Raw genomic sequence first — 25,404 nt, forward strand, 5'->3', positions numbered from 1 at the left:
ATCTATGATTTGTTTCATAAGTCCTGTCTTAGAAACTGTGAGGGATACTGAAACAGTGAAACGCAAAGTGCCTATCTTTGAAAAATATATAGTCTGGTTGTCAAAATAATACATATGAGAAGTGAATAGCATGGTTTTCTTCTGTTCTGTGACCAAAATATTTTCTCAGTTAACTTTTTCAGCATGTGTAATTTGTGAATAGTATTTTGCTGGAATGTTTTTAGACTGTTATCACGGTTAATTTAGTTCATCATCTGTAAGAATCTAGAGCAGTGATTCTCAGTTGTCTGCAGTAATGGACCAGAGTGTTTCTACAGAAATGTCACAGACCAACACATGATCCTACTGTGCATAACTAGCCTGCAGCTTGGAGCACATGTGACTCATCACACAAGTTCAGTAAGACCCAAACTAGTCTATGCCCTATTCAAGGCAAGTTCATTGATGATGCACTTGGATGTTGTAGCAATCTCAAATTGCTCTAAAGTTTCTAAATCCTTACTTTTTCCACTTGTTTTCTTGTCTTTTCATGGGTGTGGTACTCACGAAAAGCTCATGGATCGTCGCTGGTCCCTAGATATGAGTCGATCTAGTCATATGTCTACCTTATACACTTCTGACCCACTCCATTGTTATTTGATAGCCAGCAGGAGGTTTGGGCAACCACTGAATGGGATCACTCCCATTTGAGAGCATTCCTCCCAAAGTTGTTTTATTTGATCTTGGGGCACATGGATGGAGTTGGTGGCTAGTTACCTATAGTCTTTACTAGGCTTAGCTCTGTGACATCCCAGCCCGTTTTGCTACATAGCTTCAGGTCAATGTCCTTTTTCTGCCTGTCAGAGGATACTGTTCTAAGTTTCTAGCATATTGAAGGGGAGTAGTAGAATAAGTATCATTGTAGACTAAGACACAGTTGTTATTTAAAGCAGCACACTTAGAAATGAATTTCAGGGATGACTTGGGCTCAGGTCATGATCTCACAGTTTGTGAGCATGAGCCATGCTGACAGCTCAGAGTCCGGAGCCTGGTTCAGTTTCTGTGTGTCCCTCTCTCTCTGCCCTCCTCTCTCTCTCTCTCTCTTTCTCAAAAATGCATTTAAAAAATTAAAAAAAAAAAAAAAGAAATGGATTGCAGATCCATGATAATAATGAAGATAACAGCAACATAGTGTGAGCCTCAGACCAGTAAGGGACCAGTAGATTTGGTGTTAGAGCGTCACTTTGGTTCTAGAGGGCTCCCTTGTGCCTAGATCCTATGTACCTTATGGAGGTTTTTCATGCTTCTCTGCCAGAGTGCTGTTCTCCCTAAAGGCTTTTAAGATAATGACTAGCTGGCATGGTGGTGACCCCTGAAGTGGGACACTGCATTCTTCTCTGTTGGTGGGCTGGTGGGGTCCTCTCCAGCCACCAGAACTCCCACTGCATCCTTTTATACTGTCCTTTTCTGTATACTTTGCTCGGTGTCCATTTCAAATGAAAAATGCCTTCTCTATGGGGAGAGAGAGAAATCACTTTTGCAAGATGACTGTCATCATGGCTTCTGAGAAGTGCTCAGTGAAATTGGTCTGGGGTCATAAGTACACAGAATGAAGATGAAAAAACTTGTTCTGATTTTGGTGTGTTTAAGTGGTGAATAGGCTAACTCCTGGCAGATGTTCTGTGCCTTTCTGAAGTCTTTTAATTGTTGGCTGTATTTGATAGGAACTTTTTAAAAATGAGAGTGACATTTCCAGTTGGTAGTAAAAAGGAAGAAGGAAAGAATTTCATTTATAATAAACCGAAGGCATTTGTGCTGGTAGAAGTCTCTTTTGTGCAATATATTTACTTCCTTGTATTCAGATTATGAAGAGAAAGGTAGAATGGTATAAATAGTCTTGAGCTAAAAAACATAAAATTAAAATTCAGTTGGAATATAGATTGAGAAATTATTAGAGATCTTTTTTTCAATAAAAAGTAAATATATAGCAAGAATGAAAGGAAAATTCATTCATTTTGGAAATACTTGTTATTTAAACCCTTGAGTGTTTTTTTGCTGCTTCCAAGGGCTTTACTTTTATGAGTTTTATCCTTGTAAAAGGATAGCTTCTTTTTTACTCGCTTTTAATGAGATTGTCATCAGCTCTTTTCCTCCCTATTCCTGCGTCCTTCAGCTTTAGTCAGGGAATTTTTTTGCCAGTCTCTAAGGCAAAGAAAGGAGTAAATGAACATTTTTTTTAGAAGCACTTTGCACTTTGTGGATCTCTAAAATATAAGTATGCTTCACTCTTTTAATGGTGTTTTTTCCTCAGTAGCTTTTTCTCTTGTATATTTTAGCTCATTTATGTTAATATAGTCAATTCCTAGTTTCCTTTTTTTGTCAGCTGAGAATAACAAGACACAGACATTAGGTATTTGTCAATTCTAGAACAAAAAATTCATAGTATCAAATCCTAGCTCAGACGTTACAGAATATAACACTCTGAGAGAGAGAGAGAGATAGTGCAGGTGTGTGTGAGAACATGCACATGTACACATGAGAAAGTTTTGAAAGATAATTATGCTAGATATAAGATTCTTGGTTGACAGTTTTTTCTTTCTTTCAGTACTTTGAATATATTATCCTACAGCCTTGTGCCCTCCATCGTTTCTGATAGGAAGTCAGCTGTATGATAGTATCTGACTCTTGCTACCAGTGAGCTGGGGTGAGGGCAGTGGGGACCCAGTATTCTTGACCAGTCATGCTGGGGTAGAGTCTCTACAAGTAGGAGCTGGGGAGAAGAAGGAATTCCCCAATCTCAGCAGAGCTTACCTGGGAATAGAGCTCCTATAACACAGAGCTGGAGGGGATGAGACATTCTGGTGGCCTGCACCTTCTGAGCAGAAACCTTGGCCTTAGACTGAGAACTAGGGAGAGAGGGAAAACACTGTCCTCTTGGTTACACCTGCCCAGAGTTGATATCCAGTCACACCAGACTGGGAGAGAGGTGTGAAAGGGAAGTAGGTTATGGTTCAGATGTCACACACTTGCTGTTCTTACCAAGGTTTAGTAGATTTTCTTGAATAAATATTTCTCCATTTGTTATATGCCATTAGAACAATTTCCAGAAACTTTAAAAGTTTTGTTTTGTTTTTATAAATTTTACCAGTTTTGTTTGTTTCACTGGAGAGAGGGTCTGCTGGTCTCCTCATTTTGCCATTTTGGAAATGACCCCTACCCCCCAAAGGGAGTTAGTTTTCACTCCCAAAGCAAAAGTTCTGGGAGCCAAAAAAAATTTAACCAAGACTATACAATAAGTAGGGTGTTGCTAAGAACTTAGTGCTACTAAACATAACACATATGGTCTTTAATCACCCATGTACAACATGTGCACTTCAATGATTTGACATAAAATATAGTTTTATAATGCTCCAACTTTCAAGCTTAACTATCACAGGTGATACCTGTGGAAGATTGCATGAAGGATATGCAGTTTACTGGATATATTGTTTGCTGAAACCCTCCACTTTTTTTGGGATCTGGCTCCACCTCTCCCTGTCCCATTGAAGTCACCTCGTTATTGTATAAATGGCTTCCGATGCGGTGTGACTCTCTTCCTTGGCAACCATTGATTGGTCCAGGGCTGGGCACCCAATCCAAGTTGGGCCAGTCCACGTCCTTTCCTAGGAATTCTGGAATTGAACTTGATAAAAAAAAGTTGTTTTTTCCAGTGAAGCTTTTGGGCGTAAAACTTAGAGCTGTTAGCATCTGTGTTTCCCACCACGTTTCCAGAGAAGTGGAAGGGGCTGGTCTGTGGAGGAGGCTAGTCTATATATAGAGAGAAGAATGGAGCACATGTTCAGATCTTGACACTAGGTGTTTTTCGGAGGCCCAATCATATTGTTGCCCATTGGTACCTTGGATCACCTCAGTACCCTTAATATAAATTTCTTTTTTTAAAGGTGGCTCCAGTTGGGTTTTGCTACTAGTAATCAGGAATCTATGAAGTTTATTCTTCCTTTTGAGCAACATGTCCCAAAGTATGTTCCTCAGAACTTATCCTTTGGTTAATTTATTTTTATTTTTATTTGTTTATTTAAAAAATAAATGTTTATTCATTTTTGACAGAGAGAAAGATTGTGAATGGGGGTCAGGGAGGGGAAAGAGAGAGGGGGACAGACGATCCAAAGCGGGCTCTTCACTGACAGCAGCAAGCCTGATGAGGGGCTCGAACTCACGAACAGTGAGATCATGACCTGAGCTGAAGTTGGATGCTCAAGTGACTGAGCCACCCAGGTGCCCTGGTTAATTTCTTTTTAAAAAAGAGGATGAGGTTCTTAATCTTTATCCCCCATCGAGATTCACAGGTGCATGTTAGCACAGTACTGTAAGTTTCTGAAAACTTACTTGGTTTTCTGTTTGCTTTTATGTACTTTTTACTAGTATATATATTGATTTAGTTTGCATATGTGTATAAATATGACATAAAAGTTACAGTCTTAGCCATTTTCAAGTGTACAGTATAATAATGTTAACTATACATACCTTGTTGTGCAACAGATCTCTAGGACTTTTCATCTTGTGAAATGAAACTCTATACCTATTAAATAACCAACTCCCCTTAATCTTATGTATATTTTTGCTTAAAGCACATCAATCCTATTTGGAATGAGACTAAATATAAAAGAATGACTGAGATAAAATGGTTTAGAGTAGTATTTTTTAAGTGAGATATATGTCAGTATGGAGATTAATTATAATACCACTGAAAATGTGTATGGCTGTGAATCAGAAATAAAGTAGGAAATGTGTCAGAAAACTTTTGCCTTTTAAATATATATCTAGGGCGCCTGGGTGGCTCAGTCGGTTAAGCAGCTGACTTCAGCTCAGGTCATGATCTCATGGTCCGTGAGTTCGAGCCCTGTGTCGGGCTCTGTGCTGACAGCTCAGAGCCTGGAGTCTGTTTCAGATTCTGTGTCTCCCTCTCTCTAACCCTCCCCCATTCATGCTCTGCCTCTCCCTGTCTCAAAAATAAATAAATGTTAAATATATATCTAAAAGCATTACTAAGTGTAGGAAACTTTATCTTTCTTTTTGTTGCATAGGTTTTGTGAGGTTTCTAGAAGGCTATTATATTGTATTAATAACTAAAAGGAGGAAGATGGCAGATATTGGAGGTCATGCAATATATAAGGTTGAAGATACAAATATGATCTATATACCCAACGATTCTGTACGAGTTACTCATCCTGATGAAGCCCGGTATGTAGCAGTGGTAACTACTGTTTGTTGTTGTTGTTGTTGTTTTTAAATGTGGTAGACCAACTAGGAAACAAAATACAGTCAAAATATTATAGGTATTATGTTAAAGATGCAAAATACTAGCTCAGAATTCTGTAGTTTTGTCCAAGGTCTATTATTAACCTCTGTTACAACAGTTGAATCAGGTGAGGATCAACAACAGCTACTAAAAGCATTAGGTGAAATGTTATTGAGGGAAGAATATTCACTCAGTCTCAACATCGACTCTATGAATCTTTTTATTTACAAAGAAAAAAAAAAAGAATGGCAAACATACTTAACCCAAATGTTCAAACTTAGCATCATGTGACAAAACTGACATTATCTGCCTCTCGGTGTGAAGCAATGGGAAGGACACAGATTACCTGCATAGTTTTCTTGCTAAAAATATATATGTATTTGTTTTTTTATGCTGTGCTACCATGATGAGTGTGGTTCCTGTCTGTTGCCATATGACATTGTTACAGTGTTATTAACTACATTCCCTGTGCTGTACTTTTCATCCCTGTGATTTCTTTCACAACTGGGAGTTTATACCCCTTAATCCTCTTCACCTATTTCACCCATCCTCCAATCCAACCCCCTCCCCTCTGGCAATATTTAACTTGAATCTGAGCATGAGGAAATAATCAGACAAACCCATCTTGTGGGACATTCTGTAAGACAACTGTCCTGAACTCTTTAAAGATGACAGTGTCATCAAAGACCGAAAAAGCCAGAGGACTGTTCTAGATTTTAGAACAGGCATGACAACCAGATGCAGCACATGAATATCTGTTGGATCCTGGATTAAAACGTATGTGTGCGGGGGCGCCTGGGTGGCGCAGTCGGTTAAGCGTTCAACTTCAGCCAGGTCACGATCTCGCGGTCCGTGAGTTCGAGCCCCGCGTCTGGCTCTGGGCTGATGGCTCAGAGCCTGGAGCCTGTTTCCGATTCTGTGTCTCCCTCTCTCTCTGCCCCTCCCCCGTTCATGCTCTGTCTCTCTCTGTCCCAAAAATAAATAAACGTTGAAAAAAAAAAAAAAAAAAGTATGTGTGCGTACACAGGTGTGTGCATTTACACACAGAGCTGCAAAGAACTTCATGTGCACAGTTTGTACATGGATTATGTACTAGGAGGTACTGAATCAATATTAAATTTTAAGTGTAAAAATGATATTCTTTTTTTTTTAATTTTTTTAATGTTTATTTTTGAGACAGAACATGAAGGGGGGAGGGTCAGAGAGAGGGAGACACAGAATCTGAAACAGGCTCCAGGCTCTGAGCTGTCAGCACAGAGCCCGACGCGGGGCTCGAACTCACAGACTGCGAGATCATGACCTGAGCCAAAGTCGGCCGCTTAACTGACTGAGCCACCCAGGCGCCCCATGATATTCTTTTTTAGGAGATTATCTTTGTTCATAATAGATATATACTAAAATATTTAGGAGTGAAGTGTCATCATGCCTGCTACTTACTGAAAATGCTTTAGGAAAATAAAACATACTTGTGTATTTAAAAAGAGGGTATGTGCATGTGTGTGTTTAAGGAGAGAGATCTAACAGTGAATTCAAACGAAGGACATAATGGGATTTATTGTACTATTTTTCCTTCCAATTTTTCTGTAGATTTGAAATCTTTAAAAAGTTTTGGAGGGAAATTAGAGCCTTGGGAGCCTTGGGAATGTGGGAAAAGGCTATTAATAAGTTGATAGAGAAAAGAATAGAATTGATTTATCTTAATACATAAATTTATTTATTATGAACATAATAAAGGTTAAAATGGAACAAAGTTAGGCATGCTTATTTGTTTTTAAGTTTAAATTTTAGTTACACTCTATACTTCTATAGTGTTGTTCTAGATACATGAGCCAAAATTTAAAGGTGGTGTGGCTCTCTTGCTTAAGAACCTCTTAGTGGATTTTGGACTCTCATGATTCTGTCTTTGATGCTATATGGAAATGGAGTTGTCAAAAAATAATTGGTTACAGATTATTTACTTATTCAGATTAAATAAGAATTTAACAAAGTAGTCCTTTGTCTTATACTAACTGAAAAAAATTATATCCTGCATATCTTACAGGAAGACATAGTATGTTGATTAAAAGTAAATTAGGTACTCCCAAAAGAAAACAAAAACACTGACTCAAAAAGATACATGCAACCCTATGTTTATTGCAACATTATCTACAGTAGCCAAGATGTGGAAGCAACTCAAGTATCCATCCATAGATGAATGGATAAATAAGATGTGGTGCATATGCGTGTACACACACACACACACACACCATGGAATATTACTCAGCCATAAAGAGAATGAGCTCTTGTGATTCGTGACAACATGGGTAGACCTAGAAGGTGTTACGCTAAGTAAAATAAGTCAGACAGAGAAAGATAAATGCCATGTGATCTCATTTATATGTGGAATCTGAAAAACAATACAAATAACAAACCAAAACCAGAAACAGACTCATGAATACAGAACAAATTGGTGGTTGCCATAGGAGCAGAGGTGGGAGGATGGGTGAAATAGGTGAAGGGGATTAAGAAGTACAAGCTTCCAGTTATAAATAAGTCATGAAGATGAAAAGTACAGCATGGGGAATATAGTCAATAATATTGTAATAATGTTGTATCATGACAGATGGTAAGTCCACTTACCATAGTGAACATTGAGTAATGTACAGAATTGTCAAATCACCATGTTGTACACCTGAAACCAATATAACATTTTTGTCAACTATACTTCAGTAATAATTTTTTTTTAAAAGTGAATCAGACCAGCACATGTGAATGTAAGGGGTGAGAAAAAGTTGAAGAGGTTATTACTTATAAACCTCATCTTTATGATTCTTTAGCCAGGAATGGTAAAACAAATTATGTTGTTCTATATAGTGATTTGACTGTCTTTAAAAAAATTTTTTTTTTTCAACATTTATTTATTTCTGGGACAGAGAGAGACAGAGCATGAACGGGGGAGGGGCAGAGAGAGAGGGAGACACAGAATTGGAAACAGGTTCCAGGCTCTGAGCCATCAGCCCAGAGCCCGACGCGGGGCTCGAACTCATGGAGCGCGAGATCGTGACCTGGCTGAAGTCGGACGCTCAACAGACTGCGCCACCCAGGCGCCCCGATTTGACTGTCTTTAAAGAGTGAAATTACTGGGGCACCTGGGTGGCTCAGTCGGTTAAGTGTCTGACTTTGGCTCAGGGCACGATCTAGCAGTTTGTGAATTCAAGCCCCGTGTTAAGCTCTGTGCTGACAGCTCAGAGCCTGAGGCCTGCTTCAGATTCTGTCTCTCTCTCTCTCTCTCTCTCTCTCTCTGCCCCTCCCCAGCTCACACTCTGTCTCTCTCAAAAATAAATAAATTTTAAAAATAATTAAAAAATTAAAAAATTATTTATTAAAATAAAGAGTGAAATTACTGTAGGATTAATACTGTGTAGCAGTGGACATTATCCAGAGTAAGATACAATTATATTAATAGTTTGTTATAGGTAGGCTGAAGTAGTATTACTAGATAGGTAAAACTTGTAACGTATTTATAAAACTATCTAATGCAATAAGTCACTTAAGTTAAAAGATTTGGTGGTGTGCCTGGCTGGCTCAGTTGGAAGAGCATGCAAGTCTTGATCTTTGAGTCATGAGTTTGAGCCCCATATTGGGTGCAGAGATTACTAAAAAGTAAATAAATAAACTTAAAAAAAGACTTGGTAAAATATTAGGAAATACAAATACAGTACAACTCAACATTTTATACAAAATGAGAAGTAGAGGTTATCCCTGCAATGCATGGTTGTATCAGCACTAGAAAATTTTGCTGGAGCACTTCACTACATTAAAATATTTTGGGGAAACCTATGATCATCTTAATATTTGTAGAAAATATGCTTAACAAACTCAGTACCCGTTTGTGATCAAAAGTCTTTAAAAAGTTGAAAGAATTTGAAAAAATGTTAACATGTATTAATCCTGAGGGATAGATATGCAGATATTTTATTCTGTACGTTTGGGGTTTTTTTGTTGTTTTTTGTTTTTTGTTTTTGTTTTTTTTGTAGTTGAAAAACTTTACAACTTAAAATCATGGTGACCCACGAACATTTTTGCTTGTTTTCATTACTCTCCTCTCTCCAACCTCAAAGCATTTGCAAAGCATTTGCAAAGCACATAATTGTAAAAACAAGAACAGTATTTACTTCTGTCTTGCCCTGAGTCTAAGTGCCCCACATCTCAGTACATGACTCTCCCTCTCTGGCACAATCAGGGATGAGGAAGTGGTCAAACTATAAAGTTAAGGGTCTCTGAAGGGACAATCAACAGACTTAGAAATTGCTTCAGATGAAATCCCTACTGCAGCTATGGATTGAATTCCCCAGGGTTTTTAAAAACTATTTTATTTTTAAGTAATCTCTGCACCCATCATGGGACTTGAACTCACAGCCCCGAGATCAAGAGTTGCATGCTCTACCAGCTGAGCCAGCCAGGTGGCCCCTGAATTCCTCAGTTGTAATGAGAGTATTCACAAATATAAATGTATATGTGAGTATAATTAAGCTATGCAAAATAATAGTATTAAGTGAATGTAATATGCTTTTCTTTTTAGGTATCTACGAATCTTTCAAAATGTGGACCTATCTAGCAATTTTTACTTTAGGTAAGTCTAAACTTAGTTTTTCTCTTGTTAGTCACTTAAATGTTTATATTATTTTCCAGGAAGTAAAAACAAAATCAGAGGACACAATAGTACTTCCTTTATTTTTTTTATTGGCCAAATTATTTCATCTAAAAACATAAAGGTACAGGTATTTCTTCCCTTTAAAAATCTTATAATTGAATGGGCAAATTAAAGGGCAACTGTTCTCACTATAAACATCCTCTTTGTTTTAGGTGGAATTTTAATGAAATATTCTTATTTTGTAATTTTTAATTACAAAATGAAATTTGCATTCAGTTTCTAATACAGAGTTGTAACCATTTCACAGTTCAATGTTTAGTTAACCATCTAGCAAAATTAAAAACAAATTCAGGATAGGAAGAACTATTGCAATACCAAGATACTCCTAATGCCATTGTAAATTAATAGTTTCCCTGAAGAGGAATGTAGCATTAAGTATTTGTGAAAATATATCCTAAGAAAATAAATTAGGAGAGAAAATATTAATTCCTGTTTATAAAGGGACACTTATAGCTTCTCTGTTTATGATAGCCCCAAGCGAGCAAGCCAGCCAATGCAGGGACAACCCAAATACCAATAGTTGAATGACAGGCAAGTAAATTTTAACAGAACATTGTGATAGAGTATTATACCACCACTGATGTGGCCAATATGTAGGCCTAGGAGATACAGGGTTATTGTGCTAAGTGGAAAATTCTTTCAGCTGTAATATCCAAACTAAAAAGGTAGAACACAAAATAGCATGCACCAAAAAGGACACGAGTGCTAAGGACTAAATGAGGGCCTAGAGTGTTGTAACTCTTGATGCCATGCACTGATGCATTATTTTAAATTTATTAAAAAAATTTTTTTAACATTAGCCACTTTTTTTTGTTTATTTATTTATTTTGAGAAAGAGAGCACATGTAAGTGTGAGCCAGGGGAGGGGCAGAGAGAGAGGGAGAGTGAGAATCTCAAGCAGGCTCAGTGCTATCAGCACAGAGCCCACGTGGGGCTGGATCTCACAAACCGTGAGATCATGACCGGAGCTGAGATCAAGAGTCGGACGCTTAACTGAGCCACCCCAGCGCCCCTTTAAATTGTTTATACAGTTAACCACTTGTTTACCTATGAAATAAAGAAAAACGTGTTTACTATATAGAATGGGTTATGTCTTCATAAAACTGAAGGGAGTTCATTATTTTAACAGTAGTATATATTGAAGGGCTCCTAAAGAAAAAACTTTCACTTCCTCAAATGTTATTGAATGTATATTTCCATTGTGTTTATCTCAGTCATCTGCTTCTCTGTCTTTGTTGCTTAATTTTATGTTTATAGCATCTGCAAGTTATCACTGCAACTTGGTGGTGCTGTTAGAAATGGTCCTCTGCTCCATGATTTCAACTTCGTTTGTATCCTGACACTGAGCTCTCTGGCCAAGTCATCCCATAAGTAAAATTTGTTGGTTGAGGTTTTTGTGTCTGATAAGTAAGCTTCAAAAAGCATATACTACATTCTTAAGATTCGGCTGGAATAAAGCAGTTACTCTAACTAGGAAAAAATTGATTTTTAAAAGTCGAAAATCAACATCCCTCCCCCCCAACCCCTGCGCGTATTGAGGTATTACATATATCATCTATAAATTTAAGGTGTACGACGTGATGTTTAGATACACATAAATAGTATGACATAATCACCACAATAAGGTTAGTCAACACCTCCATCCCCTCACATAATTATGAGGGTGTGTGTGTGTGTGTGTGTTGAAAACATTCCAGATGTGCTCTTAACACATTTGAGGTTGTAATTCATTACTGTTAATTACAGTTGCCATGCTATGCATTAGATGCCCAGATCTTTTTTGTCTTATAGCTGGGAGTTTGTACCGTGTGACGAGTACACAGCTTATTTGGCTTTTTTAGATTCTGCATAGAAGTGAGAACATATGGAAATAATCAGACTTATTTCACTTAGTATACTGCCCTCAAGTTCCATCTATGTTGTTGCAAATAGCAGGATTTCTGTCTTTTATTTTTATGGTTGAATGATATCTGTGTGTGTACGTGCACCATATCCTTTTTATCCATTTACCTATTTCTGGACTCTTAGGATGTTTCCATGTTTTGGCTATCATGAATAATGCTTCAGTCAACATGGGTATGCAGATATCTCTTAAGATGATGATTTAATTTCTTTTGGCTATATAGTCATAAGTGGGAATACTGGATCATATGGCAGTTCTATTTTTTTATTTTGAGAGACAGTGCGAGCAGAGGAGGGGCAGAGAGAGAGGGAGAGAGAGAATCCCAAGCAGGCTCTGTGCTGTCAGTGCAGAGCCTGATGCAGGGCTCGAACTCACAGACCTTGAGATCATGACCTGAGCTGAAATCGAGTCGGCTGCTCAACCAACTGAGCTACTCAGGCATCCCTGGTAGTTCTATTTTTAGTTTTTTAAGGAACTTCCATACAGTTTCTACAGTGACTGAACCAATTTACATTCCCACCAGCAGTGCACAAGCGTTCTTTTTTCTCCATAGCTTAACCAACACTTGTCTCTTGTCTTTTTGATAATAGCCATTATAGCAGATATGAGTTGCAATCTCATTGTGTTTTTAATTTGCATCCCTGATGTGATGTTGAACATTTTTTCATGTGTCTGTAGGGCATTTTCTTTGGGAAAATGCCTATTCAGGTCCTTTGCCCATTATTTAATTGGATTGTTTGGTTTTCGTTTTGGTGATATGTTTTGTGTTGTTTTGTTTGGGTTTTTTTTTTATTTTTTATTTTTTAATTTTTTGCTCTTCAGTTATATGAGTTCCGTATGTGCTTTGGATATTAACCCCTTACTAGATACATGGTTTGTAAATATTTTCTCCCATTACATAGGTTGCCTTATTATTTTGTTGATTTTTTTTCTGTGCAGAAGCTTTTTAGTTTGCTGTAGTCCCACTTATTTATTTTTGCTTTTGTTGCCTGTTGTTTTGGTGTCATATCCATAAAAGCTTTGCTAAAACTAATGTCAAAGAGCTTTTCCCCTTTGTCTTCTTCTAGTAAGTTTACAGTTTGGGGTCTTACATTTAAGTCTTTAATCCATCTTGAGTTACTTTTTGTGAGTGGTGTAAGACAAGAGTCCAACTTCATTGTTTGCATGTGGTTATCCAGTCTTCCGAGCACCATTTATTGAAGAGACTATCCTTTCTCCATGTGTCATCTTGGCTCTCTTGTCAAATAGTTGACTCTGTATGCATGGGTTTCTTTCTGGGCTTTCAGTTCTATTCCACTGATCTACATATGTGTCTATTTTTATGCCACGCTACTTTGAATGTTGTAGCTTTGTAAAAAAGTTTGAAATCTGAAAGTGTGATGCCTCCATCTTTGTTCTTTCTTTTTTTTTTTTTTTATTTTTTTTTAATGTTTATTTATTTTTGAGACAGAGAGAGACAGAGCATGAACAGGGGAGGGTCAGAGAGAGGGAGACACGGAATCCGAAACAGGCTCCAGGCTCCGAGCTGTCAGCACAGAGCCCGACGCGGGGCTCAAACTCACGGACCGCGAGATCCTGACCTGAGTCAAAGTCGGCCGCCCAACCGACTGAGCCACCCAGGCGCCCCTCTTTGTTCTTTCTTAAGATTGCTTTGGCTATTGGTGGTCTTTTGTGGTTCCATACAAATTTTAGGATTGTTTGTTCTACCTCTGTGAAAAATGTCATTGGAATTTTGATATGGATCTGTGGATGACTTTGGGTAGTATGGACATTTGAACAATATTAATTCTGATCTATGAACATGGGGAATCTTTCCATTTATTTGTATCTTCAGTTTATTTCATCAGTGTCTTACAATTTTTAGTGTAAGATCTTTCTCCTCCTTGGTTAAATTTATTCCATCGTATTTTATCTTTTGATGCTATTGTAAATATGATTGAGAAACCAACTTCTTTTTTTTTTTTTTAATTTTTTTTTAACATTTATTTATTTTTGAGACAGAGACACAGCATGAACGGGGGAGGGGCAGAGAGAGAGGGAGACACAGAATCGGAAGCAGGCTCCAGGCTCTGAGCCATCTGCCCAGAGCCCAACGCGGGGCTCGAACTCGCGGACCGCGAGATCATGACCTGAGCTGAAGTCGGACGCTTAACCGACTGAGCCACCCAGGCGCCCCAAAACCAACTTCTTAATACAACTTTTATCCCTGAGATTAGATACTAGTAAAATTAACGGCTTCATCTAGCAAATGTAGTAAAATTGAATTTCACAAATGAAAAAATAAATTTCAATCAAATTATATGAATAAATTAAAGAAGAAATAATAATTGAAATAATTTGTGAGTCTTCAGACAAAATTGCAGCCATCTTTATGAATTTGGGTACACATGAATTCTAGATGACATTCTGTGCTAAAATATATAACTAGACATACTTTAAAAATTATTAATTATGTGAAATCAGAATTGTAAAATGGGTTTCTTATGGCCTCAAAGCCAAATTTTATTTGCAAAGACTGTGATAACTTTTTGGATGAGTATTACTCTTCTAAAACAAATTTTATCATAATGGCTTGTATTTTCTTTTTAAAACATTTTTTTAATGTTTATTTATTTTTGAGATAGAGAGAGAGAGAATGGGGGAGGGACAGAGAGAGAGGGAGACACAGAATCCGAAGCAGCCTCCAGGCTTTAAGCTGTTAGCACAGAGCCTGATGTGGATCTTGAACTCACTAATCATGAGATCATGACCTGAACCGAAGCTGGATGCCTAACTGACTGAGCCACCCAGATGCCCCTGTATTATTTTCTTATTCCTGTTTTATTATGAAGTCAGTTATGGAACTGCCACTAAAAATTAATAGAATTACTTTTGTTCATAGGTAAACTAGAGTACAGACCATGCACTATTGCGTAGATACTGTAACATCTATACAACTCTATTCAGATACGTATGAGAGTGTGACCTCTTTGCACAAGGCTGTGACGTTATACTGATCTCACTGTAAAGCAAAAAATGCACATTGCAAGTCAGTGAATGTTGGTTTCTCGTATATTTCTAATTGTGCAAATGCCTAAGTCATGCAGTGATTTAAAAGTTTTTTTTTTTTAATGTTTATCTATTTTTGAGAGAGAAAGAGGGAGAGAGACAGAGCGTGAGTAAAGGAGGGACAGAGAGAGAGGGAGACATAGAATTTGAAGCAGGCTCCAGGCTTTGAGCTGTCAGCACAGAGCCCAATGCGGGGCTCAAACTTACCTACTGTGAGATCATGACCTCAGCTGAAGTCGGATGCTCAACCAACTGAGCTACCCAGGTGCCCTATTTTTTAATTGAAGCATAGTAGACATACAATATTATATTAGTTTCAGGTGTACAACATAGTGAATTGACAATTCTGCTTATTACTCAGTGTTCATCATGGTAAGTATAGTCATCATCTATCATCATACAACATCATTACAATATTATTGACTATATTCCCTATGCTGTGCTTTTCATCCCTGTGATTTACTTACTTTATATTTTAAGCTTGTGCCCCTTAATCCCCTTTATCTCTTTTGCCCATCTTGCATTCTCGCCTCACTGGCAATGACCAGTTCTCTGCACTTATGAGTCTGTTTCTGTTTTTGTTTGTGTTGTTTTTTAGATTCCACATTTGAGTGAAATCATACAGTATTTCTCTTTATCTGTCTGACTTATATCACTTAGTGTAATGCCCTCTAAGTCCATCTTTGTTGTTGCAAATGGCAAGAGCTCATTCTTTTTTATTGTTTTCAGTGGACGCTTAGGTTGCCTCCATATTTATATATTGGCTATTGTAGATAATGCTGCAATAAACATAGGGGAGCATATATCTTTTCAAATTAGTGTTTTTGTTTTCATTGGGTAAAACCCAGAAGTGGAATTACTGGCTTGAAAGTATTTCTGTTTTTAATTTTTTTAGGGATGCAGTGATTTTTAAATTTCCAGTTACATTCATGGTTTTATAGTGCTTGCTTGAATAGCATTGCTTCCAAGTAACAGAACAGGTGCTAATATAGTTGACAGTTTTTCATTCCATATAGGAGCCAAGACTGAAATATGTTTTGCTTTTATAATTCTTACTAAGTTTCAGTTATGTTCTTAGTTACAGCTATGATTTGTCCCACTCACTTCAATATAATCTCACTGTCTTGCGAATGCCCCTGGAGATGTTAAAGTCAGAAACAACCCAGACTCGCCAGGAGAGTTTCGACATCTTTGAAGATGAAGGATTAATTACACAGGGTGGAAGTGGTAGGTGGTTTTCAGCACATCTAACGCATGTTAATACGGCATCCGTGAAATGGCATCTCATGAAATTAACTCACATTTCCCTCATATTTCTCTATCCCTTATTGTTCTTTGTCCTTACATGAGGTTGTTCCAGATACATGAACTTGACCAGTTCATTTTTGGAGAGACCGTTAATCATGATGTGATTTCATTTGTGGGCCAGCCAGAAAATTGTGTGCTGACATTTCCTAGGAAATTTCCATGTACTTTTAATGGAATACATTTTAGGTCTAGACTTGTGGTGAAGTTTGAAAGGGGAATTGGTTTTTTTGAATATTGGGAAATACACCACTGCTTTATTTTACTTCTTGGAGAGTTTTGGAAAAAACTCATCATGGGTTATCTGTTGTGTCCTTGACATTTGCTGCAGTATCTCTAATTCTCCTAACAACTCTGCTCAGTAGATATGATGCCACTTTTAAAGAAATAAATACTAAGTGGAAAACCTAGGTGTAGAGATTAAGATCACATGGCCAGTGTGCTGAGGAACCAGTACAGCATATCAAAAACTGTTCTTATTTTGATTGGTCCCAGCTTGACCCAAGAGTCAAGCAAGACAGGCCTTTTTATTTTATTTTATTTTATTTTTATTTTTTTTCAATATATGAAGTTTACTGTCAAATTGGTTTCCATACAACACCCAGTGCTCATCCCAAAAGATGCCCTCCTCACTACCCATCACCCACCCTCCCCTCCCTCCCACCCCCCCATCAACCCTCAGTTTGTTCTCAGTTTTTAAGAGTCTCTTATGCTTTGGCTCTCTTCCACTCTAACCTCTTTTTTTTTCTTTCTTTTTTTTCTTGTTTTCTTGTTTTCTTTTTTTTTTTCTTCTTCTCCCCCATGGGTTTCTGTTAAGTTTCTCAGGATCCACATAAGAGTGAAACCGTATGGTATCAAGACAGGCCTTTTTATGTCAGGGCCACTGGAGGATCACTGCAGGACCACATGTGACTAGTCTAGGGTCACCCTGGAAATCCTAGACCAACTGGTCACACAGCAGAATTGGTACCTTTATCCCTGGATTTTTGGGTTGGTCTAGAACTCTAAAGCCAGGGGCCACAGCTAAAGTGAATATTGTGAAGGAATCGTTCCAGGCTTAAAGTAGTTTAGCTGAATTGGATTTACTATGGAGACATAGTAAGTCAATGGTGTCTTGGTCACCTTGCTCTGTGCAACTTAAATAATGGTGATGAAGATGTGGGTGGAGAGGTAGAATGTAATCTAAAGTTGCAGAAAGTTTGTCCTTGCAGGACACTCAAGAAGAGGCTGTGCCCTATTAACATTTTGCCAAAGGTTCTTCTTCACTCTAAGTAGACTTAGAGTGTTACTTAAACTGGATATCATCCCTGGCATTGCCCTTGACTATTATTAACCTATTAGATTGACTCCCTTATACTGAGGCCAAACTCAGTACACCCCACCTACCTCAGAACATCCAGACCACATAAATTTGCCCTGGTTCAGACTCCCAAATTGTAACCTATACTGCCAGACACAGGTGGAGGATAAGGCAATGTGTGCCTGAATATTTGTTTGCATCATTTCTTCTAAATACCATGCTTCATAATAGAAAAGCTAAAGTATTACTAAATTTGCACTGTCATCCTAAATATGAATTTGAATATTTGTTCTGGAATCCTAATTAAGGATTCCACTTAATTTTTTTATTCTCTAAAAGCCACTTAATTTTTTTATTCTCTCTAGAGCAGTTCTACTTGGCAGATATGAATAACATTGTGTATTAGGTTTTCATAGCTGCTATGACAAATTACCGCAAACTTAGTGGCTTGAAACTATACAAATGTACTATGTTACAGAAGTCAGAAGTTCCAAATAGGTATCAGTGGACTAAAATTAGGGTGTTGGCAGGGTTGCGTTCCTTTTTTGACACCCTGGAGAAAATCCATTTTCTTGCCATTTCCGTGTTCTAGAGGCTGCCCACATTCCTTGGTTTGGGGCCCCTTCTGTGTTCAAAGCCAACAATGGCCAGTGAGGTTTTTTTCCTACGTTACGTCACTCTGACATTCACATTCTTGCTTTCCTCTTTTCCTTACCATGACCCTGTGATCACATTGGGCTCGCCTAGATAATCCAAAATAATCTCCCCATTCTCAGGGTCATCTAATTAACAACCTGAATGCCATCTGAATTTCAATTTCTCCTTGTCATGTAACATAACATATTCACATGTTCTAGTGATTAGGACATACACATCTTTTGGTGGGTACACTATTCTCTTACCACAGAGGGGGAAGCTGATAGGAAACAGAGAGTAAGGGTAGAAGGTATGGGGTAGGTAGAAAACAAAAACAATAATACATTTTTTTAAAAGTCTCTACTCTGTCAGGCAGTGTATTAGTTACTTTGGGTATGTTAATTTAATCTGAACATATCTCTGAGGTGAGTAGTAGTATCATCATTTCACAGTTCAGAAATGTTTAAGCAACTCACCAGAGGTCACAGAGTCTGGTAAGTGGCAAAGACTGGACTCTAGTTCATGTGTGTACTATTCATGCTTTGCGTAAAGCATTGAAAGGGCAGAGAAGATTTAGTTTTTATGAATCAAACCAAGTGTATTTGCCGTAGTATATAAACACTCTTAACATACCATGTTTTGAGAAGGAAAATAGCCTGCTACCCAGAATTTTTTAGTCTTTTAAGCCATTATCTTTTAACTATACTTATTTCTTATGCTGTACTTTATGTAAGTTTTATAAAACTTGTTGGTGTTTAATAAATGTATCTGGATATGCTGAAATCATGTTTGATGAAATTAATTTCTTCACAAAGAAAAAACCTGATGTGATAATAGCTATATCACTTACGGAAGTATCAGTAAGGCACCAGTCTGGTTCAAAGCACTTTATGTGTATTTCCAACTTATTTCATCTTTACAACAACCACATGACACAGGTACGATTGAGGAAGCAGAGGCATTGAGATAGTAAGTAACGCTCTTCGTCACACCTGTCATCCTGCTGATGAGAGGCAGAGCCAGTATTTGGACCCCGGCTGCCTAACCCCAGAGCAATGCTTCCAGCCAGCTTAAGTGCTGTCTCTTGGCCTTAGTCATGTATTTGTACATGTGTCCTTAATTTCCCTATTGTTTTCCTTTCTCTTAGGTTAAAAGCTCTCACAAATCAGAAAAATGTGTTTATTCTTTTACTTTATACAGAATCAGCACAGTTCTGTGCTGTTCTGAGTGATGACGTGAATTATAGCCACTGAAAATGGCAGTGCTATTAACCAGGCATTTTATTTTGAAGTTAAAAACTTAAGAACTCAAAAATGAGTGGAGCGTTGACCCATTTCCTTATCTTTCTGATACCAAGTTTTATTTTTCAGGAGTATTTGGGATCTGCAGTGAGCCTTATATGAAGTATGTGTGGAACGGTGAACTTCTGGATATAATTAAGAATACTGTGCATCGTGACTGGCTGTTGTATATTATTCATGGGTTCTGTGGACAGTCAAGTATCCTTTTTCAAAAAAACTAAGATATTTATTATTAAACTTATGCTGTGTCAATTTTGTAGAAAACCATATATGAATTATAAGATTATATTTACCATTCTGTGCATCCAGCAGGAAAACTTGCCCATGATACCAAGTAGTGGAAATACAGAGGAATGCAGTCCATTTGAACAGGTCTATTTTGTACACAAAAGGATAAACAACAGGGAAGAAAATGCTGCGTGCCCAGTAAGGGATATAGGCAGTAAGTATCATTCTTATTTGAGAGGAGGAGCAGAATCACTGACAGGTGGGGAGGATGGGGCAGGCTTGGCCTGGGCTCTAAACAAAAGTCAGACCTTAGCAGTAAGCAGGGAGTGAGCACATAGGTGCGGGGGAAGCATCATGAGCGTAGGGGTAGAGAAGGTCATGGGCGTAGTTTCATTCTGCATGTAAAATCCCTGGGAGGTACAATGTCGTGGGTAGTGGGGAGTCAGATTGCTGGTCACCAGACTGCTTTGGTGGTCAGACTAAGCATTTTGGGTTTGGTGCCTGAATTTTGGAAAGTTTTTTCAAGAGGGTAATGTAGATGGGAGTACTTAGGAGGGTTGAGTTGACATCTGTTTTCAAGCTGGATTAAGAAAAATGAGACTAGAACAGGGACATGAGTTAGGAAGAGATTGCAGTGGTTCAGGCATAATGTCCTAAAAGCCTGGATTGGGAAGGGACGTAACAGATTAAGTAGGTTGAACCTTGGGTTAAGCCGATTTCGAGTTTAATGTTACAAATATTTTTTTTCCTTTTCCTTAATTTCTAGCTATGGTTGAAACCTTTCAAGAAAGTGCTATCATGCTACGAGGTTTAGAAAGGCAGTGTATACTTTCTAGGAGTGGTATTTAGGTTTTTCCTGTCCCTTTTCGATATCATGTAGGGCATTTGTATACTTAGCTTATTTTCCAGTTGACATTCTTGTGCCTTGGTTTTTTTTTTTTAACACCTAGAGTGAAAACTTTAAAGGACTTTTTTGTTTTGAGACCATTAAGTGGGTAAATGTAATTAATTAATATTCCTTCTTGCACCAGAGCATTCGGGAGGAGTGGGATCCAGGGATATATCTAGAGAGGTTAGCCTTAAAGGCAGCCGGTGGTGCCTTCTTGATGGCAAATGAGGGAAGAAGGGAGGCTAGCTGAGGACATAGAGGAGGTTTGAAATGGGAATGAGTGAGATATATGTGCGACACTTGAAATCATTACTTTATAATCATTTTCAAGCAGTGAGTAGTATTATCTGCTTGGTGTATTCACTGAATAATGAGATTTGGCTCCAAATTACTTTCTCTGTTTCCAAAAGTGAAATCTACCTGGAAAGAACACAAGGTTTTCACCACCAAGAGTGCAAAAAGGAATGTGCCACAGTTTCTAAAGGCATTTTCTAAAAGGTAGTTCCAAACTTTTGTATTGCCAAGAGCTAACTCAGGGCCAGGCATATATTAAGCACAGTAAAAATGTTTGTTTTTAGAATAAGGAATAGCACCATGGATTATAATTTTAAAGCCCATTAGTTTAGATGATGAATCTAGTTTCCTAGTTATCAAGCATGTAATAAATTTTGGAAGTCTTTATAATAAAAGGAATTGCTATCTATTCAGCATTTGCCATAGGACAGGCACTGGTTTACACACATTACCTAGCCTAGTCCTCCCAACCATCTAATAAAGTTAGTTACTTTGTTAGTACTCACACCACTTTACAGAAGATGGAACTGAGGCTCAGAAAGTTAAATAAGGTGACATAAGCTGTATAGAGGTTAAACAGTTCACAGTGTTTAGTTTTTGCAGTTAGGTAACAAATTTGGGTAGCATTTATAGCATTAAGCATTTACTGTATTAAACTCATCCATCCCCTAAGTATCATACATTGCTTCATAGTTTAAACCCCCTGTTAAGTGAGATATGCTCTCTTTGAGAAGTATATGATCTCTGAAGACTAAGGAAGGATTAGTTGTACCTGTTGACATCCTTTAGCTGGCTGTAAGGTGAGACCAGGTCTTCCCTTGGCCACTAACCCTATACCTGATTACCGTTTCCTCTAGAATTCATGGAAACCACTCCTTAGGTAGGCCCGTTTTTGCTTTAATACCTGCATAACTTGGAGGAACCGTTAGACCCAATGCTATTCCATTCTTGGGTGGAGCTTTTTGGTTTTGTTTAACCTTCTGGACAAGATATGTTTAAATGCATATTGAAGGTATAATGATTCTCTTGGTTTGGTGTGACCGTTCGGTATGAATGCTCTGACAGCTTTAACTCGATTTCTAAGAGCTGTTGATCTATGGACGACCAGTCTATGTCACTCTAATAGCTAGAAGATCCAGTAAGTTTGCCGGGACCCGCTTTCTCAAGAGAGGCGCAAACTGTGAGGTAAGATGGAGAAGCAACAGTGCTGTTGACATTTTCACCTTTCACATCTGCTTTGCTTTCAGAGGAAGCAAAGTGGAATTCTAGAAGATGGCATTTGTTAGTTTGGGACATGATCAAGAGAATAATTAATTCCCCAGAGTGTCTGAAACTTGGGAAATATGACTAATATATACAGATGTTCTGGAAAATCAGCTATCTTAGAGCAAGTTATGCAATGCCTTGGGGAGTTGTGACAAGTCTAACGTTGTGGACAATGAGCCATTTCAGTAATATATGACAAAATGTAGTGCATATTTAGTGTAAAGACTAAAGTAGCAAAGCTCCTCCATCTGAGGAATAAGTGGAGGGGAGCACTTGCTGGAAATGCATCTTTTTTAAAAATATTTTTTAATGTTTATTCATTTTTGAGAGAAAGACACACAGAGTGTGAGTGGGGGAGGAGCAGAGACAGAGGGAGACACAGAATCCGAGGCAGGCTCCAAGCTCTGAGCTGTCAGCACAGAGCCGGATATGGGGCCCGAGCCCACGAATTGGGAGATCATGACCTGAGCTGAAGTCCGCACTTAACTAACTGAGCCACCCAGGTGCCCCGGAAATGCCTCCCTGATGAGAAGACAAAGTAGAGCAAGGCATGGAAACCCTTAATTCCACTCCCTCTGCTTTAGGTTGGCTCAAGGGAGGCTCCTTATTCAGCTCACCCCTGGGAAATAACCACAACAGAAATTCCGTCCTGCCATCAGTCATGTAATCCCCTCTGAGTGTTTCATCTCCATTTGCAGTAGACAGCTTGAGTCTTATGCAGATGTGTGTTTGAGTAGACAGATTGAGTGAGACACTGGGCTTTAATCCGGGGCAAAAATAGCAACATTGTTCTTAAAATTATATCAACACAATGAAAATATTTATAACTGGTGCTCTAAGAAAAATTGGAATTTTGCTATGTCACTTACTTTTGAATATTTTAAGGATAATCAAACAGACATGAAAATTATTCTTCGTCATATCCTTATATACTTTTACAAGTAAAGCGAACTCAAGAACTTTTTTTTTTTTTGCTTCATTTGAATCTCACTGTTTTGTCCCTTCCATTCCTCCCCGGTCTTCAGAACTAAAGTTTTATATTCTGCTAGTCTTGCTGACCTCCAGTATAATTTCATGTAATTGTTTTCCTTTTCTATCCCTCTCTGCCATTTATATCACTCAGGCTGTTCTCTGTCTGCTACTTGTATTATTAGCTATTTAATTTGATTTTTTCCTAGTCTATTCTCGGCTATTTTTAATTGCCTTTTTTGTTGTTGCATTTTAATGGCTTTCCTTTTCTAACGTGCACATTGAATATTGATCAACATTTACCTCTTTAAAATGTTCTAAAATGGGAATTATAATTTCATTATATACTTGGAAATTTGTTCCATTAAAAAATTCTGAGAACATAAAATATCTTTAAATGCCACCTTTCCAGGGCGATGTTGCAAATGAAGTGGAGACTGAACAAATACTCTGCGATGCTTCTGTGATGTCTTTTACTGCAGGGAGTTATTCTTCTTATGTACAAGTCAGAGGATCAGTGCCTTTATACTGGTCTCAGGACATTTCAACTATGATGCCTAAACCACCTATTACGTGTACGTGGAACAATCTTTTTAATAGTAACCCTTTTTTTAACCCACAGTTAGAGATGACGAACAGAAATCTCATAAATTCTTAGATTTTAACCAAGTTTTGCTACTGGAAGGTAGAGAATTTAGAAGAAGGACATCTGTTATTTTTATTCAATAACTTTATAAGTTTTCTTTAATTTTGGCTGCTAGTAAATTGTATTTTACTTCAGAAATGTAAGAATCAGTCAAATTCAATAAATACGTGTAGAAGGAGGGTCTGATAAGCTCAAGAGGAATTTGGGAAGTGAAACTACTATATTAATTGAATTAATTAATTGAAACTACTAGTTGTATTGCATTTTTTAAACATTAAAAAACAAAACCAAGCCCTATGCGTCTTTATTCTTGCTTTATAATTTTTATTTTGGTATTTATTTATTCATCCTTTTTATCCCCCTCAGTGGATCAGGCAGATCCATTTGCACATGTGGCTGCCCTTCACTTTGACCAGATGCTTCAAAGGTTTGGCTCCCCCATCATCATCTTGAATTTAGTGAAGGTATGGCGTGCTCATCTGTTTGCTTAGGAAATTCAGTCACACCAGAAAAATCTTTCCTTGGCACAAAGGGGTTTAACAAGCTTGCTTTATAGACTTTCTGTGTTGTGACAGAGCACTGTGTCTGATTGTCGAAGGCATTGTCCTTTGGCCTTAGATTCTGTGTGGCCTCTTCCCTGGGTAACTGGGAGAATCAGCAGTATGTCTTCAAGGGAAGAGGGTGGTGCTGTCTGTCCGTCTTCTGAGTTTCCAGGACAGATTGGAGAAGGAAGGATGGAGATCACACAGTCACAGGCTAGTCTTGATACACCCCATTCCCTAGACAATCCAGAGATCTCTTAGGAAAGCTAATATGTAGTAGTAAGGTCTAAAGGCTAGATTCAGAAATTGGGGTACTACTGTGGTTCAAGAACCAGGTGGACAAAGTGGTGGCATGGCCTTACAGTTCTGTGCTTCCTTGTGAGAGGCGTCTGGGCAACATACCTCGTGTATATAAGTAGGCACTCAGGTCATTAGCCTAGGATGGAGAGCAGGGAGAGCAGGTAATAAATTGTATCTATATCTGTTGCATTGAAAGAATCTCAGTCCACAGCCACGAAGACACCGAAAGCATGAAGAGCAAGGGTTTTGTTATGGTCACAGCAGTGGCCAACAACTTAGTAGTGTCTGAGGTTATTCTGAGAGGTTGATTAAGAAATGTTAATTTAATCGACACCAAGGAATCCTGTGTCCATTTAGTTCATTATTTAACAAGTATTCTTGAAGGTTTCCTTTGTGCCAAGGCAGTCACAGAAACAATTCCTGCCTTCACAGAGCTAGTAGTCTAATGGAGGAGATGGTGAAGTAATGCAGAGGTACCGAGACAGGCTAAACGGTGCTATGAGAGCTTATAATGGAAGAGAAGTTTCCCCCAAGGAGATGATGAGTCAGCACAGACTGAAGGAAGAGGCATTAACTAGGCCAAGAAGAGAGGGAGTAATATTCAACTCAGAACAGCAGGTACCACGGCCCTGGGTCAGATATGGTACCTTTGAGGAAGGGAAGGCCTTATGGCAGGGGCCTTGCTGATGAGGACCAGAGAGCCTGTTGTGAGATGAGGCTGAAGAGATAGTTCTGGCCAGACCATGCAGAGCATTGTAGGGTGTGTTGATGAGTGTGGTCTTTATCCTGGGAGTGTAATGGAAAAC

At 38.2% G+C, this 25,404-nt stretch overlaps 1 protein-coding gene across 2 annotated transcripts in view; it reads left to right on the top strand.

Annotated features, from left to right (window-relative positions):
- Nucleotides 1-25,404, top strand: part of FIG4 (FIG4 phosphoinositide 5-phosphatase) — a 135,036-nt gene that overhangs the window by 22,016 nt on the left and 87,616 nt on the right. For both annotated transcript variants that reach the window (XM_086707562.1, XM_025925317.2), the window contains exons 4-10: nt 5,064-5,220; nt 9,840-9,890; nt 16,001-16,149; nt 19,534-19,662; nt 21,960-22,060; nt 23,523-23,685; nt 24,123-24,220. In XM_086707562.1, the coding sequence (XP_086563688.1) occupies nt 5,064-5,220; nt 9,840-9,890; nt 16,001-16,149; nt 19,534-19,662; nt 21,960-22,060; nt 23,523-23,685; nt 24,123-24,220 (848 nt within the window). The remainder of the gene's footprint in view (nt 1-5,063; nt 5,221-9,839; nt 9,891-16,000; nt 16,150-19,533; nt 19,663-21,959; nt 22,061-23,522; nt 23,686-24,122; nt 24,221-25,404) is intronic.

This window comes from Puma concolor, chromosome B2 (assembly GCF_028749965.1).
Source record: "Puma concolor isolate L17-30 chromosome B2, mPumCon1.1.hap2, whole genome shotgun sequence".
NCBI lineage: Eukaryota > Metazoa > Chordata > Mammalia > Carnivora > Felidae > Puma > Puma concolor.